Source organism: Perna viridis, chromosome 8 (genome assembly GCF_037379345.1).
Source record: "Perna viridis isolate PV_CMFRI_1.1 ecotype Kerala chromosome 8, ASM3737934v1, whole genome shotgun sequence".
NCBI classification, from domain to species: domain Eukaryota; kingdom Metazoa; phylum Mollusca; class Bivalvia; order Mytilida; family Mytilidae; genus Perna; species Perna viridis.
Window position 1 is genome coordinate 38,844,137 of NC_142452.1, and position 25,875 is coordinate 38,870,011.

At 31.6% G+C, this 25,875-nt stretch overlaps 1 protein-coding gene across 5 annotated transcripts; it reads left to right on the forward strand.

Moving 5' to 3' along the window:
- Positions 1–9,400: 9,400 nt before the first annotated feature.
- LOC148610429 (transmembrane protein 45B-like) lies at positions 9,401–21,047 on the forward strand. Of its 5 annotated transcripts, XM_088543263.1 has the most exons (3): positions 9,401–9,417; positions 9,805–9,862; positions 14,309–21,047. In XM_088543263.1, the coding sequence occupies exon 3, from the start codon at positions 14,312–14,314 to the stop codon at positions 15,191–15,193; it is 882 nt and encodes a 293-aa protein (XP_088399389.1). In that variant the 5' UTR covers positions 9,401–9,417; positions 9,805–9,862; positions 14,309–14,311; the 3' UTR covers positions 15,194–21,047. The 5 variants fall into 5 exon arrangements, with proteins under 5 accessions (XP_088399389.1, XP_088399388.1, XP_088399391.1 ...); XM_088543262.1 differs by lacking the exon at positions 9,401–9,417 and having other exon boundaries at positions 9,468–9,862; XM_088543265.1 differs by lacking the exons at positions 9,401–9,417; positions 9,805–9,862 and adding an exon at positions 10,767–10,889.
- The last annotated feature ends 4,828 nt before the right edge of the window (positions 21,048–25,875 follow it).

The following is a 25,875-nucleotide window of genomic DNA, read 5'->3' on the forward strand; positions in this document are numbered from 1 at the left end:
TGTAAAAGAAAAAAGTTTGAATAGAATACAAGGATCTTTTTGAAATGTACGTATTGTGATAATGTTGCTCAAATATGGTCATTATTTATTTGAAAACTAATCAAGTAATAGTAGAAATTAAAACAAGACACATGCTTACCTGTGTACCCGTTATTGTTATTTTTTACCAAGGTTAAAGCATTTTTAACCCTGGTGAATGTCTTGTTGCCAATCTTCGGTAGTAATGGCGAAAAATATTATAATTAGATCAGATCTGTCGATCTTCTCTGATTTATTAAAAATTTTCACAATATTCTGTAAGTATTAGTGACCTTTATTGCTTCAATTGCATTACTACAAACTTATTTCAGTGAATCAATAAAATTCAGTAGAATCAAAACTGAACAAATTTGGCAGCTAATGCAGCTTTTATTTTCTGAATGTAAATGCACATTAACTTTAGGATAGGTTTAAAATTCGGGATAAGAGTGAAATGCCAAATGGAACAAAATTTATAAATGTGTTTTAAGTTCGATCAGTAGTATATATGGATTGACTTGCAGTTTATATGTATTAGAAAAAAGACAGTCCTTAATAATATTTAAAATGCAAATGTATGATCACAATTTTATGTAACATCATGTTATCCATAAAATTTTGTCCATACTATAATTTTCACAGGAATCTAATACCCCCAGTGCTATCAGCACTTTCATTACAATTAATATTTGTAACTTAACCATATAAATTTTTACATCAAAATTCTCTTAAAATAATTTCCAACAAATTATTTTTACATCATTTCAAATATAATACAATTGATTAATTGAAAATACATTTGTCTGTATGATTTGGCAAGATGACAGAAAAATATGCTGTGTTATCCTCGTTTTTCAGCAAAACTTTATTTCATGCGTTGTCCACAACGCCTCCAGAACGACCAAGGATTGATATGAAACTTAATGGAGCGTTAAATGGCCATATTGGGATCAGCATATTGTCAGGAATTTATTTTTGAACAAAATTTGAGAAATGATGACCATTGAACTTTTTTCAGCAAAACTTGGTCTCATACATTGTCTGCAACTCCTCCTCAACGACTCACAAGATTGTTATAAAACTTAATGGGGGTGTTACATTACCATATTGCAATGTTGTCAGTAATTTTTGTTTGAATAAAAAACGTAGAAATGATGACCGTTGGAACTTAAGCGTTTTTAGCAACACTTGGTCTGTTGCTTTCTCTGCAATCCTCCTTATAATTAGCTACTTGCAGAATTGTTACGAAACTTAATTGGATCTTAAATTACTATGTGGAGATTTGCATATTGTCAGGAATTAGTCACGTTTTTTGTCGTGTTCTCAACGAAAAAGATAGTACTGATTGCTGTTTGGAGTTGGGTGTTTCAGAAATGGCAGCAAATTGTATGTCAAAAGTGCTTGGTCTATCCACCATAAAATTATGTCCAGTATGAATCGTATGTCCACATTAGTTGGTCCCTAAATGTACAGGGTCCAACAAGCTGCGGGGGTATTACTCCCGTCATGGCAATTTCTATATTTTTAGTGTACATATTTTTTTTTTAAATATTAATATTTAAAGTGGTATGATATATCTGTTCAAAGGATCGGTTAAAAGATTTTTATAGAGAATATAGGATTGTTGACAAAAATTGTTGTTTTAATCTTTCTTATTCTAAGGACACTAAGTGTAGCATAAAAGTTTCACTACTACTGAAGCATCCAACCCAAAGTTGTTCTTTGTCAACGCAGAAACAGAATGGTCTTTCAATGCCCATGTCTTTGACTGGATGGCCCGCTACTACATGTCCATCAAATGCAAGAATATATAGATACAGTCTCATCTGGAACGCTTTCCTAATTCGGAATAGGTATGAAAAAAAAAAAAACATTTTCTTTGAATTTTAAATTATACAAATAAAGATAAGCATTGAATTTTACTCAAATCATTTTCATGTTAAAATTTGCGAATATCATTTATGAATTTTCAAAATTTTGCATATTTTTCTTTTGTCATGCGATTTTTTATGTATTTATTTTTTTTAAATTGTTATTAATATTTACATATTAATATATATACAGCATTCGCTGACTGTGTTGAAGGGTGCAGGAATTGTATGTGCCACATTCATTTTCTCGTACTAATGAAGCTTTTGCTTCTTAGATGAGTGTGTTTTTGCCGACCTTATGCGTTTCTGATATTGTACACTCCAGCATAGAAGCACTGTGCGTAAAGAAACCCTGGTACGTGTGATATGAGCCGTTCCAATGCAAATAAATTGGACCCATTATAATGGGACTCGTAGTTTTGCCCTTTCGTTTCAGTTTGTTTTCTTGAAACACAGTTGTCGTGACATAACAAGCACCAAGGTTGAATGTTCTGTCAACACCAATGATATAAGACCTGCAGGCACTGACAAAATGCTTCATTTGAAAATCAGTATAGCAAATAACATTTGGAGGCTTGCCTGAGGTCTGAACTATCTCTTTTATAATAGGATGTTTGGTAGAATTCATGCTAATAACGCTTTGCATATCTTCAGCGACATTCTGTTTGTTCGAAGGACTAATTATCGTTCCTTTGCTTTTCCCTTTAGTGAAACAAAGGTAACATTAAGGATACCAACTGACTTGTCCATGAACCCATTTCTAGGTGGATAGACTGACTTAATCGGACAGCCAATAACTGTTGCTGCTCCTACGATGGCCCAGGCAGATGACCAGCTTTTGTTTGTGGCAGAACTTTCGCATGCCTGATCATATGTATTAGATACAAGTCTTGTACGATCATATTTATGAGTGTCATGTTTTGCTCTATTGATTACAAGTTCAATGCAAGTTAATACCCTGAGCCGACTTGCTAGGTTTTCATTGCCCGTAATATCAACTGACAGTGCATTAAAGAGACAATTGCCATTGCTAGAGACATTGATACGTTTTCTGTCAATGAAAGACATTTTGTGCTCATTCAGTATCTGTTTAGATACATTGTTTTCTATCAAAGCAGATTGAGCTGAGTAAGTTAAGTCAGTCTCATTTATAATGCCTATCAGAGCTTTGCCCCGCAATATAACCTTTTCAATTTGCACTGCCTCCGTAAGCCAATTTCTACGTGCATATTTCTCTAACCGCGTTAGAGAGAGGTCGTAATCAAAGGTGCCATTTGTACGACAACAATTCATGAAGACGAAGTCTATACTTCTACATTGCGTTAAGACAATGAACTGGTCTTTCTTTATTTTTTGACATTTATTGTGAAACCACGAATCACATGATTCACAGTAAACACAAAGGTTTGTGCATTTTTTGCCACAGTCTCCACAAGGAAACTTTGCTGTTTTGATTCCCATGCCGATGGTATTATACAACTTCACTCCCTTGCCCAAGGGGAAACCTGTTCCTAAGGGTTTGGACTAACACAAAGTTTTTATTCCCTTGTTCAAGGGGAAGCCCTGCTCCTGACGGTATTTATTTATTAACACCGATGGTATTAATGTCAGCGTAACGAAGCGAAACCGTATGCAAATACGTAGCAAAGATTCTTACAAACGCACTGAGTCGTACTTTTGCAAGAACCAGAGTGGCTGCTTTGGATCCGGTATTTATGTTAAAGATGAGTTTGGCTTCTTCAGCTTGGGTGCATTGAATGCACGTATAAGATGAGTAAAGTTTTGGCTTCAGTCAGCTTGGTAGAAAACAAGTTCTGTACTAGTAACCCTTTGAACGTAAATGCCTAACAAAACAACCACGCTTAGAATCATCAACTGTCTTTTTACTTAACTTAGTTTTCTGGTCTATGGCTTCATAAATTATGATACTTAAAAAAACTTATTACGGCCAATATCATTTTTTTAACTTTTACATCAAATAATCAGTGTATTTGATTCTGAAGGTTACAATAACAATTATCTAGCTACCAAAGCTCTTGAATGCGAGATCAAAGGGTGACTGGTTCTTTTAGGTAACTAATATCGTAACTACCTCAATTAACAATTTAACGACCCACGTGCCGGGGAAAGCCCACGTGCCATCATAAGTCAGTGATTAACACCTTGCTGGTCTGGCGCGTGGATGAATGTCATAACTTAATTAATCCGATTGGCTGATATGCGTAAATATACAAATCTATCGGAATTTAGAATGATCAAGAATCCTGACATATCTGCATTCTTTAAGAATGATTTCAAATATTGAAAAAAAATATATAAAATAGAAACCTTCAGAATCAAAGAAATAGATAACACAGATCTTAATCTTTTGATAAAAACATAGCATTTTAAAACTCAAATTTTTGCAAATTACGTTATTTTTTACCCTTTTCATCGGTTTATTTCTTAATTAAATTTTAAAATGTCATTTAAAATGATATGTTTGATTAGTATTAGTTTTTAGAAATTTTAAACCTTATATGGCAAATTTTTACCAGAGACATTGATGTGTATTAATGTCTCTGTTTTTTTTATAAACTTTGCATGTACAATTTTTTATTAAATATAACCAGCGGTTTATAACTTCTTACAATTATTTCTATTTTTTTCATCTTTTTATAATTAAAACAGCAAATAAATACAGTCTCTCTCCTCTTGTCGGTATTTTTTAGTTTCTTGTCGCTTCTTGTCGGTAATTAGCTAGTGAGACCGGCGACGATCTTTAAGTCAAGTTCAGTCTATAAATAGACTTCCTTGACAAAAAACACTTTCCAAAGTACTTTATCATATACATATTTCCGCGGCCGGCTCGTGACGATCAGCCTAACGGTTAAAAAAGGTGTGCTTGATTGCACTGTACTGTGTGAAGGGAGACAACTTAGACCGGGCCTCTAAAAATGGACAACACAGACAGAATTCTCCTGCAACAAAACGAGCAACGAATTGATTGACATGGTAAAATGGTTAAGGTTCATCTGAAGTCAATATCTAGGACATTCCTTAATGAAATGTTTTCATTTATAGTTTCAATAATAAATTATATTTAGCACTGAAACATTGCTAAATGCATATCTATATGTATATGACACACAAGCACAAGTCAAACTTAGCAACACGTTTTATAACTTCTATAATGTAACAGTGAAGTCAAGTCAAGTAAACTGTATTTAAAGTCGATATATATCAAACAATAAACATAAGCTCTGTAGAACTTTTAAAATCGACATAAATAAAACATAAGACATACATATTAACTGAAATCAACATGACATACACATTATAAATAACATGCCAAGTAATCAAGCGCACAAAAAGCACTATAATAAAAGCAATGCAGACTAAATTTAAAAGCAGATGTTACTAAGCAGCTAAAAGCATTCAAATTAATATGCCAGCAAGATCAAAATAATAAATTGAAAGATTTTAAGGAGATTATGTTGCATCCATCAGTTGGGTAAGCCAAACTATTGGAAAGAGGAACAAGAACATCCCTTCCTCTCCCACTTATTTATCAAATTTTTAAATTGATCAAGGCCCATGTCCCCTCTTAATTCATTTGGAAGTTGGTTCCACAATTTAGCTGCCCCATAGCTGACAGTGCATGCCATACCTGGTTGTGTTTACTCTTGGTATGTTCACCAAGTTTGATACCTAAAAGAGTAAGAACTTTCTTTAACAGTTATCATATCATGTAAGTATACAGGAGTAAGTTTGTTTATTATTTTATATACATGTATAGCTAAAAAGCTCAATCGTCTAAGTCTTAAGGATGGCATCTTAGACTTTATTAACAACTCTTCATATGTACTTTTATCATCATTATAAATAAAGCATTAACAACAAAAATGTAAACAACATATTTTAGAATAAATCTACAGCTGTCAAAATTATGATCTGACATCTGAAATTCATATAGTTTCGTTCCTAAATGAATAATGCAGTGCAAGCTAGCAATTATTTGTGACAAATTGCTAAATCTGAATGAAAACTTTACTATTTCATATTTATTTTATATTGGTATTTAGCTGTATCATTGTTTAAAATATCTCAATTCATCTGAATTTAAAGAAATTGCAATTTTTTCAGGAAAATTAATGTTAGCTTGCACTGCATTATACATTTAGGAACAAAACTACTGTGAAAGTACTTTTATTCGTGGGTACCAATTTTCGTGGATTGAGGAAAAAACACATGTTCATGGATTCTTGAATTCGTGGTTTTTAGGTTTTCATTATACACATCAATGGAAATTTCCTTTTTGTTGGTAACCAAATTTCGTGGTTGGCCTACCTACGAAAACCACGAAAATTGGTACCCCACGAACAATAGTACTTTCACAGTATATGAATTTCAGACTTCAAATCTTGTTTTTGACAGCTGTAGATTTATTCTAAAGTATGTTGTTTACATGTTTGTTGTTCATGTTATATAGAAGTTATAAAACATTTGTTCCTAAGTTTGACTTGTGCTTGTGTGTTATATACATATAAAGATGCATTTAGCGATGTTTCAGTTTTTAATTTAATGTATTATCAAAACTATGAATGAAAACATTTCATTAAGGAATGTCCTAGATATTGACTTTAGCAGAACCTTAATAATTCACAAACTACAAAACTTAATCAGTGTAGTGGCTTATTGAAATATTCTTGGAAATATTTTGCCCATAACCCCAGTCAGGAAACGAGAGGACACTAGCACAGGCGTTTGTTTCTATCAATAGGGGGATACTATCGATGGCCGGGTCGACTATCCATGTCCAGTCAAATCTGGCTTGAAATTTTAGAGTTAGAATAGAATTTTTTGGTAAATAAAATTAGTCTTCGGCTTCCCATCATTTAAGTGGAAGAACTATTTACGCTCACTGACTTGAAATATAACTATTTTTGTTCACAGACTTGTTCAATTCTTTTTACGGAATTAAAAAAATGTTGAGAGTGCACTATAAGTTATATTAAGGTGCACTGTTTTGCACACCAAGTTACCCCCGTCAAAAATTGTTAAACTTAAACGTGGATAGTCGACCTGGCCATTGATAGTATCCCCCTATTGATAGAAACAAACGCCTATGGACACCAGGTCTGAAAACTTCTGGTAGTTCAAAACCCTGACCTATTCCAGACAAATTTTGATGGATCTTCATACCCCATAGTAGACAAATGGGTGGAAGTACAGACCCCTTTCCAGAGGAACATTTCAATCCCTAATGGTACATAAATTAACATGAGGATGTCAAATCTTGCAATAAAACTTAAAAAAAAAGATTAATACAAACTTTTAAATATGTAACAAGTATGTCAGTTGGCAGATATAGTTCATGAATATTGAAAAATCATACCCCATTTTAGACTCTTTAGGTGAATACCCTGTTTGTCAGAACATACCTTGTACTATATTTATTGAATGCCCGCCTCCCCCTACTTCACCTGCCACTGCACATTTATATATAATGTATGAAATTGCATACATGTTCATTTGATAACTGGTATAACGCTTGAAGTGACTTACATAGGTATATTGAAACCTGTCTAAACTGAACCCTTATTAAACCAGTAACCTGTCTTATCCAATTCAGTTTCAATGTATTTTGAACCTGGATAAATCTGTCTAAAACAAACAAAATTCACTCCTGGTATTCTGCTTAAACAGGTTTCCCTGTATTTTAAGTGTCAGTCTCTGTAAGAATCAGGCAGTGGGTGAAACATGGTTTAAATAAACCCATCATTTTGATAGTGTAATTTGACTATTTGCACCATCAGAATAAGGATAAAAGACAATATTTTCCATATGTTGGTGCATTAAATTATAATTTCATTGAGAAGCACTGAAAATGAACATTTTAAGGGCAGATAACTCTTGTCAAAAACATAATTTTTCCATCATTCTATTCTAAAATTTCCAAGCAATGCCGTTGATGCAGAGATCAAATAATGGGCTTTTTAAACAGAGAAAGTATCCTTGAGTGATATTACATAGTCATATCGGTGGGGTTTTGACATGCATGTTTCGGATTTTTCCCATTTTGCCTGATTCTTGCAAGTACTTACACTTAAATCCTAAAAGTGATTTGGTATATTGTACAATTCAATTCATAAGTCATGACAAATTGTAGTCATTTAAAAAGGACATTGTTTCGTCAAGGATCAGATTTTATCTAATAGATTCAAATAAATTAGATAATGGGTATTTACTTTTTATCCTCATATTTGTTGAATGATACTATTTGATGCTTTGATCTTTAATTAGATTTTCTGTATCTGTACATTACAAATATGGAAAAACATTCATTATCAAATGTGAATATTAGTTGTTATTCATTAAGGCAGGGCTCCAAGATCAGGGGATCAATTGGGATAAACAAAAATTTTTTGCATGAAATCTTGATTTTTTTTTCGTAAATTCTACCTAAAAAAAAATAATTTTCTTGCATAGCTTCACTGGTCATTCATTCCGATAATGCCCCAACTTGAAATCCTTAATTAGATCCAACCTATGTCATTTGTGTCAACTTCAGAAATACAGTGAAACCTAGCAGTCTTAACAAAACCCTTGATAAACTGGCAACCCATGTAAACCAAACATCTTCTGAAGTCCCTTTATCTCAATTTCAATAGTTTTTAACCTGTATAAACTGAAAATCTGCATGTAAGGCAAACAAAATAATATGTCTGTTTCCAGTTACCCTATCTACCTTAATTTTTTGTGCCTACCCTAAACATTTAATGCTCATTTTGGCTCAAACACCATCTAGATTGTTTCCAAATAACTCAATATAAAATGTTTTTTAAAAGTAAAATAATTTCCCTATCTACCTATTTTTTTTTCTTGCTGGTAGCAGGAAACAAGTCTATTATTTTTTTGGCCTAACTGAACAATCTCTAAGTCCAAAAAGAATTTAGGCAGATTTCACTGTAGTTGTTTAAATACAAGTTATGGTTCACTGGATGTGTTTAAGTAAATGTCTTTGTAAGAATCATGCAAAATCTAAAAAAATGTGACACACCTCAAAAAAGGCTACATATTTTTATTTTTGTAATTAAGTTGTTTTATGGGTCTATTCTATGAAATGTGTAGTTTATTCAAATCTGCCTGCTCATAGGAGATAATCGACATTTTGAAAATACAGTAGATTCTATTGTATTTGAGCGCCATTTACAGAGTAATCTCCCTTAATTTTTAAATCTACAGTGCATTCTATATAATTTTTATCTCCTAAGAACACAGTTTATATGAAAAACCACATGTTTATTTCTGTTTACTATGACATTTCAAACAAAAATATCAAAAATGAAAATATGTAGGCTTTTTACCCATGAATCACGTTTTGCATGATCCTTAGCTGGAGTGCTACTTAAATCCCTCTGGCCATGTGATATGGCATAATGTGAGGTTACTGTACAGGTATTTATTATATATCTACAATAGGTATTGATACAGTCAGTGAATTTATTTATTGCAGATTTGGGTACCAGTTACAGTAATTATATAAGTAGTATTTAAAATATTTGTGTTACCTGACAATATGTCTTTTTCTTCATTAGATCACACAACTGTATACAAAGCCTTAGAGTTAGTGAAAAAAGAATTTCATTTTATTTAGTGAAATTTTAACAATGACAAGGCATAAATTTTTTCTATGAATTTTAAAATGAAATTATTTTATTCGTTTTTCCTAGGAGATAACTGAATTAACACCTTTGACACAGGTATTCATGAATGTACATGTCAAAAAAGTTCGAGGCCGTCTATAGATTAAAATTTTGATATATCAATGATTTCTCGGTAATCTTAGGATCTTAATTTGTTTGTATAATGTTCACCACAGGCCTTTAATTGACTGAATGATTGTTCTCCTCTTTTGTTGTTTTAAAACAAGTGGTATGTACGTAGTGGATGTTTGGATGTAATATCACAGACGTTGATTATCTTAAGAGGTATGTGCTTACTTAAACACTAAATATTTGTGTGTATAGAATGATGGAAATTTTGAATTAGTAACAACGAGGAACATATTGAAAAATTGCAATTGGATATTTGAAAACTGTTATGTTTTTGAATAATTTCACTCTTTTATTTTTATAAATTACATTCAACTCTCGTATACCAACAGCCAATATTTTATGAGAAATCATTTGGGTCTTTACTCATTTTCATGAATTTCTCATTTTACAAATTGTTAATCTAGTTTAAATTTTCAATAGGGTTACCTTTTATGTGCATAGTTAACAAAGGTACTGAAGTGAATATATGCTATGTCATCAATTTTTAAAATAATTACCTCAGTAAAAGTGGTTTACTGATACTTTTGCGTTGCATTACACCTGTATTAACAATAAATTGATGTCCCAGAACTTAGGTTTCAGACTAGATCTAGTAATTAATTTAAATTATTTATAATAATCTAAATGTTGGCATAGTTGTTACATCAATTGTTATTTAACTTCAGTAAGTACATGTATTTCTATAATTAAGTTGTTTTTATATAGATAATAGCATTAATTTATTAATCTTGGACATATTATAAAATGACGGATTTTCGGGTGGATTTAGATAAAAGTATATTGAAATACCATTTGACGGTGACACTGAGCAGGAAGTCCTTTGCTTTATAGTAAAAGTCAATAAAATCTCAGATCCAATAACTTTTACTGATCTAATAAACTTCGTAATGTAAATAAGCCCATTAGCTGATTTTATAGGAGGTCCTTATTGATCCTTCATTCTATATTTTGACCCCAGAGCATGTTCAGTATAATATGGAAGTTTTATTACTAATCAATTCTATGTACTGGTATTACATTTTAATACCCTATGAAACTGAGGTAATAGTACAAGGTATGTCATCATGCAATCAGGATATTGAATTAAGAGAAGTTGCAAAGGGATTGGTGTTTTGATTTACCTCCCCTGAAATCAATACTTTGCTATTCTTTAAATAGCAGTCCATGCTCCTCCTGTCACGTATGTATTGAATTTTTTAATTTACAGTGGTTTAAATATTTAAATATTGGTTTATATATAGTTGTGGTAAGGATATGATGTTCTACAGTGTTTACTTTGTTTGTTTCGTGTAATGAGGTTTCATCAGATGTTTGACACCTGTGGATTTACTGTATAATACATGTACTGGTAATTTATTTCTGTTTAAAACATTATTTTAAAAATTTAAGATATGTCTTTAAAGAAATTTTAGGTACCTTTTAGAAATGAAATGGAGGACTAAAAACAATTTTAGTTCATCCACAATGTAATTCTTGATAATTCTGTGTTGTCTTGTATTTATCATAGACAATAGACAATTTTATTTGCTCAAACACATTTACAGTAAATGGTTATGTCATGAACAAAAACAGAACAATGTAATACACATTACATATAAACTAAATTTGTGACCATGGTGCGACAGTGGTGTAAATCTGATCAAAACAGATTAATCTGTAGTTTTAACGTTATGTATTAGTATAATTCCTGTTAAATTAAATTGACCTTCGATTCCAACATTCCAACATTCATGAATTTGATAGTTATTTTTAGTATTTCTATAGAGCTACTGTTTAATATATGTATGCTATGTCTCTTGGTGTCAGCCGACGTTTTGATGAAGAAATTAAATCATGATTGTCCAATTGCATTCTGTATTGATTTCTTTGCGGTATGTAGTTGGTGCACACCGAGAAGAAATGATATTCATCCTCTATGTTCCCACTATCACACGATTTACAAATACGTTTTTTTTCTCTGTATTTTTTTGTACCGACCCCTTTCTATTTCTAGTGCATGTGCACTCAAACGAAATTTACTGATGATGGATCTTTCTATTTTAGATTTACATAAATCAATATATGGGGTTCTTTTAGATGGAATAAAAAAATTTACGGAAAAATGACAGTTTTTCACTCATAGCTATTGAGCCTACTAAATTTTGCTTAAACTGATCGTGTAGTCTTTGTTCGATTCTTTTGATATAAAATTGAAGCTTATTAAGTTGTAAGTTAAGATGACTGAACCCTAATTTATTTAGTATATTTTTTACATGGGACATCCACAAGTTGTTGTTTTTAACTTCTCTGAACATTTCGTAGACAAGTGTATCAGGGGAGTTAAGGATATGGTTTAAAAATGTAATCATATTCAATTGAACTTTTAGGTGTAGAGATGTTCTGTTCAGCTCTGCTAAGAATGCAATGTTTGTAGTTTTACTATTTACTCCAAGGATTTCTTTTATGAATTTCAAATGTAAGTGTTCATATGGGTCAGAGTCACTGAAAGTTTTTCCAGCTCCCCAGACCTCACTTCCATAAAGAATAACAGGTATTACCAAAGTGTCAAATAACTTTTCAAGTAAATTACAAGGAACATTTATAGATATGACTTTTTTTTTTATTTTAAATCAGGCCTTTCTTTCCTTCTCCATTAGGTTATTTTTGACAGATCATATAATAACAAAAGAAATGTGTCAGAAAATCAGCTGCTGGTGACACCTATTATATATAGGCAGTTACCATATTATCACAAAGTGTTAGCATTGACAACACAATCTTCAAGGAATATATTGATTTTCTGCCTTATCACTTAAAACTGATGGTCAAGATGAAAACTCATCTGACAGTGAAGAAGAATTAAACTAATGAATAGTAAATAGTTAGATTATAACTATGGTATAAATGGCAGATCCAGGATTTCAGTCTAGGGGGAGGGTAAATAGAATTAAGGGCAGAGCAAAGCAAGGAAGGGAAATTTTGGGTGTGGAATTTTTGAAAAATCAAGATTTTGTGCATATATTGTTTAGGAGGGTATGTGGCCTCCGTATGAATCCACACTGTGGTGTCTTGATTTATTGAAGAGTCACAGTTCAAAAGTACTTACAATAAAACATAGTCTTAATCGAGCCATGGACATTGACTGTCATGTCCCTTGAAGAGTAATCAAGGGAAGCAGGATTCTAGCAGAAATCAAAAGAATATAATCCAAGGACCAGGACCAGACAGGGAAAACAGTCACACACAATAAATATAAAATAACTAAAATAATACGTACAAAAGTAAATGAGCAACTCGGGACTCCACTAAGATGGGAGCATGGTAAGGTAACTTTTCTACTGAAACACCTGCCAAGTTGCTCATAAAATGTCAATTAAGGGTAAAGTAATAAGGAAAAGAAAACTATGACACATTGAATAAACTGATAAATAGGGCTTTATAAACATGGCCACTAAATTTCATGCAGGTAGGATTGTTCCCACTTTTTTTCCATATTTTAAGTTCCATATAAACTCTTAAAATATACCATGCCCTTTAAAACTTTATTGGAGATCCCCAAAATGACACCCTTTTAATGGCAATTACAGATCATTATTGTAGACATAATATTATAATGAAAAATAAAAAATAAAAAACATAAAACATAAAACATAAGAGACCAGCACCCTATGGAGACTAACATAATGTGCCAGTAATTATACAACTATTGCTAGATTGACAAATACACATTTATGTACGGTATAATAAAAATCATCAAAATGCATGTGTTTTCCTGTTGTAAATATACTTGTCTCAAAAACCTCTGCAAACAGAGATATGATGGATTACTGCCAATCAAAGTGTTACTTTTGATTTTAGAAAGCGATACCAGCATATTCATAATATTTTCAAACTGGATATATAGAAAATAATCAGTTGCTTTGTTTCTAAGTATAGCAAACTTGATTTGCCCATTTATTAGAAACTGAGTATTCTATAGTTATGACTGTATAATTTGTATCAAAGCTGTATGTGTTGATATTTGAGAAATTACCATTTCATTCTGATAGTAAGGTATATGACCTGATATTTTAACTTGTTCAGTGGTCTTTTTATCTAAATATTCTGTTCACCTAACGTGGTATTAATTCTAGTAACGGAAATAACACAAAGTACCCACGAGAAAAATATCAATGAGACAAAATACCTAGGACTCGGCATGAAAATAATATCAGTGGGACGAAATACTTAGGACAAGGTATGAGAAAGAATACCCATGACTCACATGAGAAAAATACCCATGAGACAAAATAACTAGGGCTCGGCATGAGAAAGAATACCCATGACTTAGCATGAGAAAAAATATACATGAGACAAAATACCCATGACTAATAGCATGAGAAAAAAATTTACATAAGACAAAAAACCTATGAGTGGCATGAGAAAAGTATCCTTGAGATAAAATACCCATATCTTGGGATGAGAAAAAATATCCATGAGCAAAATAACCCATGACTTAGCATGAGAAAATATCCTTGAGATAAAATACATGCCTTACAAGGGTCTTTCTTCATTGCATTTTCCCTAAGGTGAGCTGTTCAGATGTTTGATAACTTTTTTCTGTTTTATTTTCTTTTTCAGACCATGGGTAACTTTGGTGGCCATGCCTTACCAGGGTCTTTCTTCATTGTATTTTCCCTATGGTGGACTGTACAGATGTTTAACAGATATTATACATGTCTCCGGAGAAACACTCGCTTCAAATCTACACCAACGTATCAACTGCTTTGTCAGTGCAGGAACAAACAAGAGTTTCCTATTGAGCCATTCTTCAAACTGTTTCTTGCCTCAGTGGGAATATTTTTAGAAATTTATACAGGATACAACTTTACTGTGCACAAGTTTACTACACCAGGAAATGCACAACATGCCACAATGTTTTTCTTTTTCGGATTCACAGGCGTTATTGATCTTCTACTGTACTGTAAAGCACCGATTCCTAAAGATTTAGATTATGTTGTTTTGCTTCTTGCGCTAGGTGTTGAGGGTATACTCTTCCATTTTCATCTACATGGTCGTACTATGCTAGACGTTCAAATCCATACTTTGTTAATATATGCTGTGGTGTTTAACTGCATAAGTTTAATTTTAGAAATGAAATATCGCAACAATATTTTGACAGCCTTATCAAGAACATACTTTTTCCTTGTTCAAGGAACTTGGTTTTGGCAAATAGGATTTATTTTGTACAATCCAAATCCATTGGCAGAAAAATGGAAGCCTGACGATCATGCTGAATTTTTAATGGTGACAATGTACTTTACATGGCATTGTGGGATAGATTTCTTAATCATGCTTGGAATTGGCAGCTGTGTTGCTTTTTATCATAAAAAATTCCATTCATACAGAGAGGAGGGATATAGTATGAAAAGATTGATAAAGACTGGTTCCAATGGGGAGACTTTAATTTCAATGGGAGAAAGTGATGATAGTGATATAGAATTCCAGAAACCAATTAAGAAGTGAATCACATTTGTATTATTTATTCCTGAAAAGAAATCCACCATAAAATATGTGATCACATACAGTTATTGCACTGTTGTTGTCTGCAGACGTTTTCCTATTAATGTAATATAATAGTGTAGTTTTCCATTATAATTGTCAATCCACGCGTGGGTCAATCAGACTTCAACAACAAAATAGTGATATGGGAAATGAGCGCAGTTAGCTGCTCAATTAGTATAATCTTACTACATAAAAAAAAAGAAAGAAAGAAAGAAAATCTACAGTAAGATAAAAGGGGAACAAATTCTTTTGTATTTTCAAAAGGAACCAATTCCATTGCCAAAAAAGTTAGATTGTGTGAAGAGTTATTTCCCCTTACTTATACTTTAATATTAGTTTTCAGGTTAAAAACTGGAGGAGTGTAGAACTTAATTGAAAACTGACATATATACAGCTTTTATTGTAGTGAGGCACCAACCATTTTATTATTAGGGTGGGAGAGGGCTAGGGTTTTTTTTAGAAAAATAATTGATCACAAATTTTTGCCCAAAATATTTACTCAGCAATGGACAAAAAAAATCACATTTCATTATTTTTCCCATTAAAATAAAAAAAAAAATTAAAACTGGTTGCTGCTGAACTCAAAATGAATGAAAAAAAATTATTTCTCAACAAAAAATCCCTGGCCCCCTCTCGACAAAAATGGTCTGTTCTGAAGTAATTGAACTACACAATCATTGATGTAATCTCAGGTCGTTATTATATTAATTATATCATAATCAAGTTTACATGTATGTTGTGAAGTTGTTTTATGTGATCGAAAAATCATTCATGTTTTGTTTTTTTTTCTTTGTTCTATATGAGGGTTTTATGTCTCAACTTGAATTATGAATATTTTTTTTTTGATTACCTCCCCTTGGAAATATCCAACCTTGAAATTTTAAAAATAAGTTGGCCAAAGGTTAAGTTGCGAGTAGGCAGAGTTATTCTTACAACTTTAATAAATTCCTTTAATTTAATTAATTTCTCTTAGAAATATGTGACATTTTTTCTCCTATTCTAAGCTGGAGATTGAAAATGCATGTGACTTTTTAACTACCGGATGGTGATTAAATTTCAGCATGAGATTTCATACCATTTTTTTTAGTACATTTCATTGGAAAACTGGAGTCTTCAGCCTATTCACAATTTATATTTTTCTCCATACTTTATGTTAAAATTAATTTTTCAGCATGTGAGCTTTCTATCTATGGTAAAACTAAGATTTTAATATGTTTGCCTGAGCTCCCATGTTGGAAATCTTAATTTCACCATGGAGAATGGAGAAATGATGTAACCAACTCATTACTGTAGGAGAATCTGTTTTAAACATGGTGCTTGCCACTACAGATACGTGTAGAGATTTATATGGAAATGCAAACTCTTCTATCAGACCAATTTAAGGAGGTAGACCTAGGGTAAGGGACATAACTCTTAAAATCAATGATATGTTTGTATCATATTCAATTTCACCAAAGCCTATCAAGCTTTCATTTGAAACAGTATGAAATCAGTCCAAGTTACTTTGATGCTTACATGAGACTGATGTAAAATGCTGAATACAAACGTTCCAATGCTTTGTAATAGTTGTGTTCCTTACCCTAGGTCTACCTCCTTAAAAATCTTTTGTCTTTAAAAAGAAGTATCCTTTTTTGTTCCCATTTATTTTAAGGTAATAATGGTAAATTTGTCTTAATATATAATGTACATGATACAATGAAACTTGTCTAAACTGAACCCTGACAAAATTGAAAAACAATGTCAAAATGAGACACATTTTAAGATTTTTATCAATTTTAAACATATTTTGAATCGTGGTAAACTGAACACTGAACACTTATCCAAACCAAACATTTTTTTTCTGTCCAAAGGGTAACAGTTTAGACAGGGTTCATGTTATACATTTATAACATTTAGGTATTAGTCCCTGTAAGAATCAGGCAGTAGATGAAACATGGTATGAAAAAACCCATCATTATGGTAGTGTAATTTGACTATTTGCACCATCAGAATCAAGGAAAACAGACAAGATTTTCCACATCATGCTGCACCATTGAGTTACAGTTATATTGAAATGCACTGAAAATGAACATTTCAAGGGCAGAGAACTTTGTCAAAAACCTCATTTTTCTAACATTCTATTGAAAAATTTCTGTGCAAGGCCAGTGATGCAGAGGTCAAATAATGGTCTTTAGAGAAAGTATCCTCAAGTGATATTACATTGTCAGATTGGTGAGGTTTTAACATGCATGTTTCTGATTTTTCCCATTTTATCTGATTCTTATAAACACTTACACTGAAGTGCTGATATGTTCCTTAGAAGAAACGAAACTAATCTATATTTTATTTCTCTATGCATAACAATTGACTTCCAGGAAAACTATTTAGTAAATTGCTGTCAAATTTTACCAGTATTCAAGTTTTCAAAATTTGGAATCTTGTTTTCAGATTTTTTTTTAGGAAAATTATGCAAGTGAGCAAAATTCATAAAATCTCAAAAAGAAAAAAAGAAGGTGTTAAAATAAAATTGTGCTGTTGTGATGAAGGAATTAAAGAATATATATAGTAAAAAAGGTTTCCAAGCATGCAATATTTTTCAACTTTAAAATGTAAAATGAACATTAAAACTGTGGAAGGGAATTGTAGACTGTACCTGGTAATCATTTTATTGAGGATTTTTATTTAATTTTGAAAGTTTGGCTAGGCCAAGTAAGTTAAGGTGGTAGACTTAGGGTAAGGTACATAACTCTTGAGATCAGTGAAATGCTTGTATCATATTCAATTTCACCAAAGTCTATCAAGCTTTCACTTGAAACAGAATGAAATCAATCCAAGTTACTTTGTTGCTTACATGAGACTGATGTTAAATGATGAATACAAATGTTCAAATGATTTGTGAGAGTTGTGTCCCTTACCTTAGGGATACCTCCTTAAAATTATGAATAACATTAACTTGTATTATTTATTTATTTGTAGTATCTTGCAGATGCCATGATCTTTCATATTAGTGAGACTTATTAATTTTGGTATATTCTTTCCCAATTTATTTATATGGATACTTATTTTTATATTTTATGATTTCATTTAATTTCACATCTAACACTCTCTCAGATATGTATTCTGTCTTAAAAAGATTTATACGCAGCAATTTGTTTCTATGTTTATTTTGCTTTATCCAGCAATAAGGAAAATAAACCACTTGCAAAAACTAGTTGGTTTACAGTAAAAAGTTAAAGATTTTGAAAAGCATTTATACCTTATATGATGTTTTTATTTGAATGCAGTATCGTAGTATCTTCCATACATGTTTAAGTGAGGTATTTTCAATTTCATCATAGGCTTAAAGTGTTTATATTTGTAGAAATTAATTTGTTCCAAAGTATAGGAATATATGTTAATTAGTAAATATTAGTATTTATTGCAAATAATTGGATAGACTGGCAATAGCATTGAAATTCATTGTAAATAATTTGTTGGGTACAAGTCTTAATAAGAATCAGACAAACAAGGAAAAATATAAAAATTGCATGCCAAAAACAAATGTAGATCTGACAACATACTTCCCTACAGGAAGTCTCCCCAATTTAAATAATAAATATTTGATCTCTGCATCTCTGGATATGTTTGGATTTTTTCAATGAGACTTTTAATAGAGTTATCTGCCCCTGAAACGGTCATTAATGAAGTTATGATACATTTGAAAATTCTAGTCTTTATTTCTGATCCTGATGGAACAAACAGTCAAATTACACTGTAAAAGTGGTGGATTATTTCATACCACGTTTCACCGACTGCTTGATTCTTACTAAGACTGACACTGAATTAGGGTTTTTTTTTATATCTAGCATTCAGATCATTTATGAATAGATAGACACCCTGACCATCTCTATTTCTTCAATTTTTACAATAAAATTATGACATTTTTTCAATTCTTGCCTAAGATTGCTTTTTAATTTCATAGAATAATTGTGTTGATTGGGGACGTATAGGATGATTGAGTGATAAGTGGACAAAATGTAGTAATCAAAATATTGTCATAATTGTGGAAGTAAGTGTTTTCCTATCAAATGAGACAAATATGGAAATAGAATAAAAAAAATGTAATGGTTACTGTCTAGACAGTATGGCATCCTCATTGAGATTGCTTTATATAGAAATAATAGAAAAATGATATAAAGCTGAAAAATGACTATTATTCTTGTTTCTGTGAAAACTTGCCACATTTTTAAACACTTTATTTTGAAACGAGATATGTTGGAAATCTGGCTAAAAACTGACTATTTAACTTTTTTTGTGAAATCTTAAAAAACATATATTTATCAGATTTAAAATAAGTATTTGAAAGTGGATGTTTGTCAGTAAAAGATCAATGATGTTACATTGTATATTAATCAGTGGGAGATTCAGAAATTTGGGGCAGGGGAGTTCAGTAATTTTCATTTTTTTTCTATATAATCAGCCAAACTTTTCAAACTAGCTCCCTTCCCCTTCTATGTCTCTGTACATGAAAACATCTTTGCCATTGCATAACATACAGTAATGATCACTGGTAACATTGTTGCAAAAAAGAGCTACTGAGATACTTCAAAGTGGCAGATCCAGAAATTCTGAAATTTTTTTGGGGGGTGAGGGGGGGGGGTGTAGAATGGGGGTGAGTGGGGTTCTATTTTTTCAACCTTACAAGCATAAGGAAGGACCTGCCTGCCTTCCCTTCTTTCTGTTAAAAAATTGTTTTTCTGGGAATACTTAATAAAGTATTGCTACCCATAAAATATACTACTATCAAACTATTAATGTTTACAATTTTTTTTAATAAAACTCTATGACTATTGTTATTATATAGTTAATATTGAAAGCAGCAACACAATTTGTACCGAGAAATGTTGAAGTTCCAGTAGCTATGGCAGAGGTGATTCATGGTGTAGAAAAACCCACCAAAGAAAGTACTTTTTCAGTGTAAATAGGCTATGTTTTTAAGAAATGATAGTACTTTCTGGATATAGATCTACATTTTTTAGAAACGTACATCTACAAAAATCAATCGTACCATACCAAATCAAGAACAGTAACTTTTGCAAAGTGCCAATTTCATACTGGATTATGAAATGCTTATCTCGAAAGAGCAAAAAACAAAGGACTTCGAGTGGTTATGTGATCTATAACTGTTTCTGAGTTAAAAATAAATTTAATTCAGCGTGTTTTTTACGTGCATGAATTGCCTCTTGTCTGATTTTTATTATGAAGACTGCTACTTAAGTACCATTCTGTGTAAGAATCAGGCAGTGGGTGGCACATCATTTTCCCCAAACTAGTCATTTTTTCCTAAAATATATTCAGTACGTCTAGAAAACAACCAAAAAACTTTTTAAGTTTAGACTGAAGCATCTGTGACGTAGATATTTTTTGACTGCTTATATAGGGAAAGAATGAGAGAAAATTTTCCTGTCATTTTTCAGTAGTGCATTTCAGCTAAATTTGACCTATTAATATCTTAAAAAGGCAAATTTTACAAACACTTTGATGGTTATTTCTGGTGGTTATAAGGTATAATTAATTGGTTAATGCAATAAAATCTCTGCGTTTTTTCCTTCATGTGCTACACCCTATATATTATTTTGCCTGATTCTTAGACGGAGAAGTACTTAAAAGTTGTTTACATAGTACAGCTGTTTTCTCACATATTCACAATAAAATATTTCATCATATCATATTTACATGCTAACGTTGTGGTATAAATTTATGAATTATTTTTATTTGGTTTACATAGATCTATTGTTGTAATGAAATCCATGTTGTTTCACTGTTTTTCAGTGAAATAATAAATGTTGATTCAGAATTTTTTTGTTTATTTTATTGATTTAAAATAGTACTAACATCTTTGTATTTTGCCCAACAGGCCTTTGCTTGTAATATAAATTTTCCACAAGATTTTCGTCATAATTGGTTTTTAAAACCAATAGAGTTTAAATACCATAGTTATTTACAGGAAAATTGAAACACTAATTTTTAATAGATTTTCTTACTTCTTGACCAGTGTGAGAAAAATATTTCTCATCTCTGGAGAGATTCAAGTTGGCTGAAATAGACAGAGGTGATTGGTTGTTGTGTGCTTGCATCGCATTGTCTATAAAATCTCCTTTGTCGAAAGTGACGTGATGTTTCTGATGTTGTTCTACCATGACACAGATGCCAAACGACGGCTTAGTTTTCATTTTGAAAAATAAAGAGAAACAGTCTACATCTTCAGCTCCTTGAAAAGAGAAATTTCCATAAGCAACTTGCTATCGTTTTAGATTTTATGTTTATCATATGTTTGACTAATGTGGAAATATTTGTTTTTGTGCATATTAAAACAGGTAAAAAACCGAGGTATTTTAATTAAACTAACCCTTACTATGGGGGTTAGTCATGCCGCCATGGCTAAGGGCTAAGATTAATTAGATTACAAAAGGTAAGGAAAACTTACTAACTCTGTGTTCTAGGATTTATCAGAAATTGAGATTTCCTCGGAAAAAATCCATATAAAATCAACTTTCCCGCAGTCAATGACTGCTTTCCTAAGAAAACAAATCCTTACAGCATATGAAGTTTTCAACCTGCCATGGGAAAGAGTAACTAAGTACCTAATTTTCCCTGACCCAAATTTCACTTGCCCCGGGTAATGGGAAATAAGATACCTAGAACACTGTAATCCCAATAGTCATGATGGCATGACTAACCCACTTATAAGGGTTTTTTTCATACATTTTTTTTTCTTATTTTCTTAAATTGAAAATAATTCCAAATTGAAAAAATACCTTGTTTAAAAGCGTATGATTTCCGAAATCAAATGAAAACTGTACTCTTTCATGTATTAAGTCCTATGGAAAACATTTAATTACCATATGATTTTTATTTAATGGTACTTGTTTTTCATGAATAAACTGATAGTTCAAACATATTTTTTTCACATGTTTTTCATGGTGATCCTCAACATATGGAAGTCATGTGACAACCCTGTTCTTCAAAAGATATGAATAACATATGATGCAATTTTCCCTGCAAGTTTATGGAACAGAATTGGCTGCTCGGCCCTTTTTAATACTGCTACATTGTACATAATTGCCCATGTAAAAGATGATTTCTGAACAAGTCAGAATTATGTCTTTTCCTACCTTTTTGGTTTATGTTTATGTGCACATAATGGTTTTAGTTACTTTATGTTCTTTGTTGTGTATGTCTGTTTTCCATGTCTGGTCTTTGTCCCTGGATTACATTCTTTTGATTACCGCTATAACCTTGGTTCCCTTGATTATTCTGACACAACTCATAATTCTTCAATGACCAGACCAGTTTAACAGCAGAACAGTGATTTTGCTTCCATTAAACCTCCATTTAAAGATTGCATATTCATTAAAGTAAATAGATATCTTTCTTGTCACACACCATATCTGAGTCTTTTTTTTTTTTATCAAAACCAACAAATGTATCAGAAACCAAGCACGATCAACAGATGAAAGAGCAGATTTTGAAAAGGTGGGTTTTAGACTTATCTGCTCATCATTGCTCATATTTTGCAAAAAGTCAACAAATTTTCCAACAAAAGTGGGGTATAAACCATAAGTATCACCCCCATTGATGCGCTGAAAACTGAACTCTATAGCCCATCTCTCAAAATTGGGGTAAGCAATGATTTTAAAAAATTAAAAAAGCTAATTCCCAAATCATTCCTACTGGAAGTATTTATATATGCCCATAAATAATGAATTCATCTATGGTTGAATGGACATGTTATTTATCTTTTATTCCTTCAACCTTAGAGAATATAAAAAGTAAAAATCTTTTTTAAAACATGTTTGAATCCGTATCACAATTCCTCTAAGTTTTTATATCATGCTTCATTAGCCTTTCATCTAATATCATGTTCCACATTTTTGAGTATAACGGTTTCTTTCATTTAAAGTACATTTAAAGTTTTGGTCTACTTAAATATGTTAGATAGAAGATGTTTTGAATTACAATGTACTGTAGGTATGAGAAAAGAACATTTTCAAAGGGTCAGAGTATCTGACAAATAAGTTATTCCTGTGTGCGAAAGATGGTACATATGGTACTCTTAGAGCTGTCCCTGCCTTGAGCTATATTTATAGTGAAAATAACTCGCTATCAAAAGTACTTCTACATGTTGTGCCTTGAAATATTACTCTGATATCTGAAGCGAGCAATAAAACATATCCGTCTCTTCAAAGTTATTTTTTTGGGGGTTTCAGACCATTTTTCATGAAAACCAGTAAGGGGACATTTCATTTTATTGCTTTCTGTTGTGTTTTTGAAATTGTTCATAGCAAGAAAAAATGATGAGAGGACTGCTTCTTTAATTTTTTATATCCTGCCACATAAAGTGGTAAGGTATTATGTGATACCCTCCAAAAAGTTGGTTCTCTTTCTGTCTGTCTGTCTGTCAAGTGACAGTTTCCAGATTACTACTTTCAAAGATATCAAAGAATCTTTATCAAACTTTGTATACTTATTGAATATCATAGAATACAGACCATGTGCTTTCTTTCAGTTTGACTGGATTATTTACACAAAAGAAATGGCCATTTTAATTTGCTTTTATCCCTAAATTTGTTTCACAACATGGCAGGTATCATTTAATGTCCCACTAGATGCCCTATTTGTTTTATTGATATGGCAATAAAATAGGTAATGAGGCATCCCCAGAAGAGATGAGGGACAGCCTGAGAACCAATTCATTAACTGACCAAGCAAGAAAATATGAGACCCTTGTTAGAACTTCTCTATAGTCCTAAGTTAAAAAAAATCATGTTTTGAAGAGTTTAAAGGTTTAAATTATAAATGTGAACAGATTATTATATAACTCTACTTGACACAGCTTGTTACATCTGTAGAGGTTGATTCCTGAACAGTACATTTATGGATACTATATTTAACAGTTAAGCCTGATGCATCGTAAAAAAAGTCTTGGGTGCCACTTGAGAATTGCATGTATTATTGAGTGAATTTTGTGGTCTGTTTATTTCAGTTAATTTTTGGTCTTTCATTAAAAGGGTATGGTTAAGGCTTTATAAAACTAGTTTAATATACAAACCCAAATGCAGATTTCATGCTCTTAACCGTAGTCAAATGTTTTTAATTTGATTTTGAAGAACTCTCATCTTTACTGTTACTGTGGATTTTATAACTTTTGTTGCTGTGGCCTTCCAGAGTTTACTTATAGGTGTGTTTCACTTGTTGAAAACCTTTTGATGATCTGTGAAATTATTTACTATTTTAGATGTAGGTTATACGCTGTTGCATTTTATGTGTTTCAACATATCCATTCTTTTTTCCACAGCACAGGTTACTGACACAAGTTACATGTGGTCACAGAACAAAAGTTTGAAACTGGAGGTCCAAAAAAAAATTACATTAATGCGAATCAGTAAATAGCATGGACCTTACATTATCAATCTTCATCCATGCACATCAAAATGTAACTATAATGCCTATTTTTTCTGTAAAATTAAATCAAAATCCGTTTAGTGGTTACTAAGGATTTGAGCTAATACAAATTTTTATGTTGGATTATCTCCCTTTGCCGGCTACATATGATGTCTAACATTCTTACAAAATGTCAGCAAAATTCATTGCACAGTTTAGGAGAAGTTGTTAACAAGCAATTAAGATATATGTATGGACAAAAGAGGGACGGATGGACAGACAAACATACTGACAGACAGGGTGAATCAATAAATATCTCCCTGGCTAAGTTTGCTTTCTGAATTCTGAATTAATGGTGGTTCATACTTGAAAGGTCAAATGAAACAGAATTTTCAGTTTTTACAATCACATTGTTTTTCTTCATAAAAATATAGTAACAAGAATCACATCAAATAAATTACAAAAATAATTCACAAAACATTGTAACATAATGAATATATTCTCACAATAAGTAAAGATCTTACATGCATGTACACCAACAGAGGTGGATTCAAATATTTTAAAAAGGGAGGTTCCAGAGGGGTTAAAGGCTATTGTTTGAACATTACTGCATAAACTTCACAACATTTTCCAACAAAGAAGAGGGTCCAACATCCAACCATACCCCTTTGGTTCCGATTTTTATTAAATACCAGATACATGTACATGTATTTGATTTCAAAATGTCCATGGCACTACAAATACGTACAAATGCCCTTCTCAATAGCTGATTCTGTTATTCTGCAAGTCATTTATGAATGGTTTTTAAAACGATATTGTTGTATAAAGGTTTTGTAAAAAATTCCAAATATTTTGATTTCAATTGAGTTGTTTAATGTTTAAGTTGAAAGTTAAAAAATCAATTAATCCACACCGTTTACATTGGAACTGAAAAATGCCAAACATGATATCCTTATATTTATATAAAAGTTTAAACATCCAACTTTTCACAGTGCATTTTTACCTTTAACAGCTGATAAACTTTTCACAGATAAAAGCAAAACCCAAGATTGGTTAAATATTACAATTCAAGGGCAATAACTCAAATTTTATCAACAAATGTTCCAAATTTTTTAGCATATGAAGGAATGTTACGTTTATGTTTTAGTATGGATACAATATAAAATTGGTGACTTTCCCACAATGCTAAAAAGCAGTCATGACAGCTATGGTTAGCTCAATTAACCAGTTACATGTATTAT

What these genes read in the sequence shown, in the direction of transcription:
- LOC148610429 (XM_088543263.1), top strand. Translation starts at nt 14,312, where the DNA reads ATGGGTAACTTTGGTGGCCATGCCTTACCAGGGTCTTTCTTCATTGTA.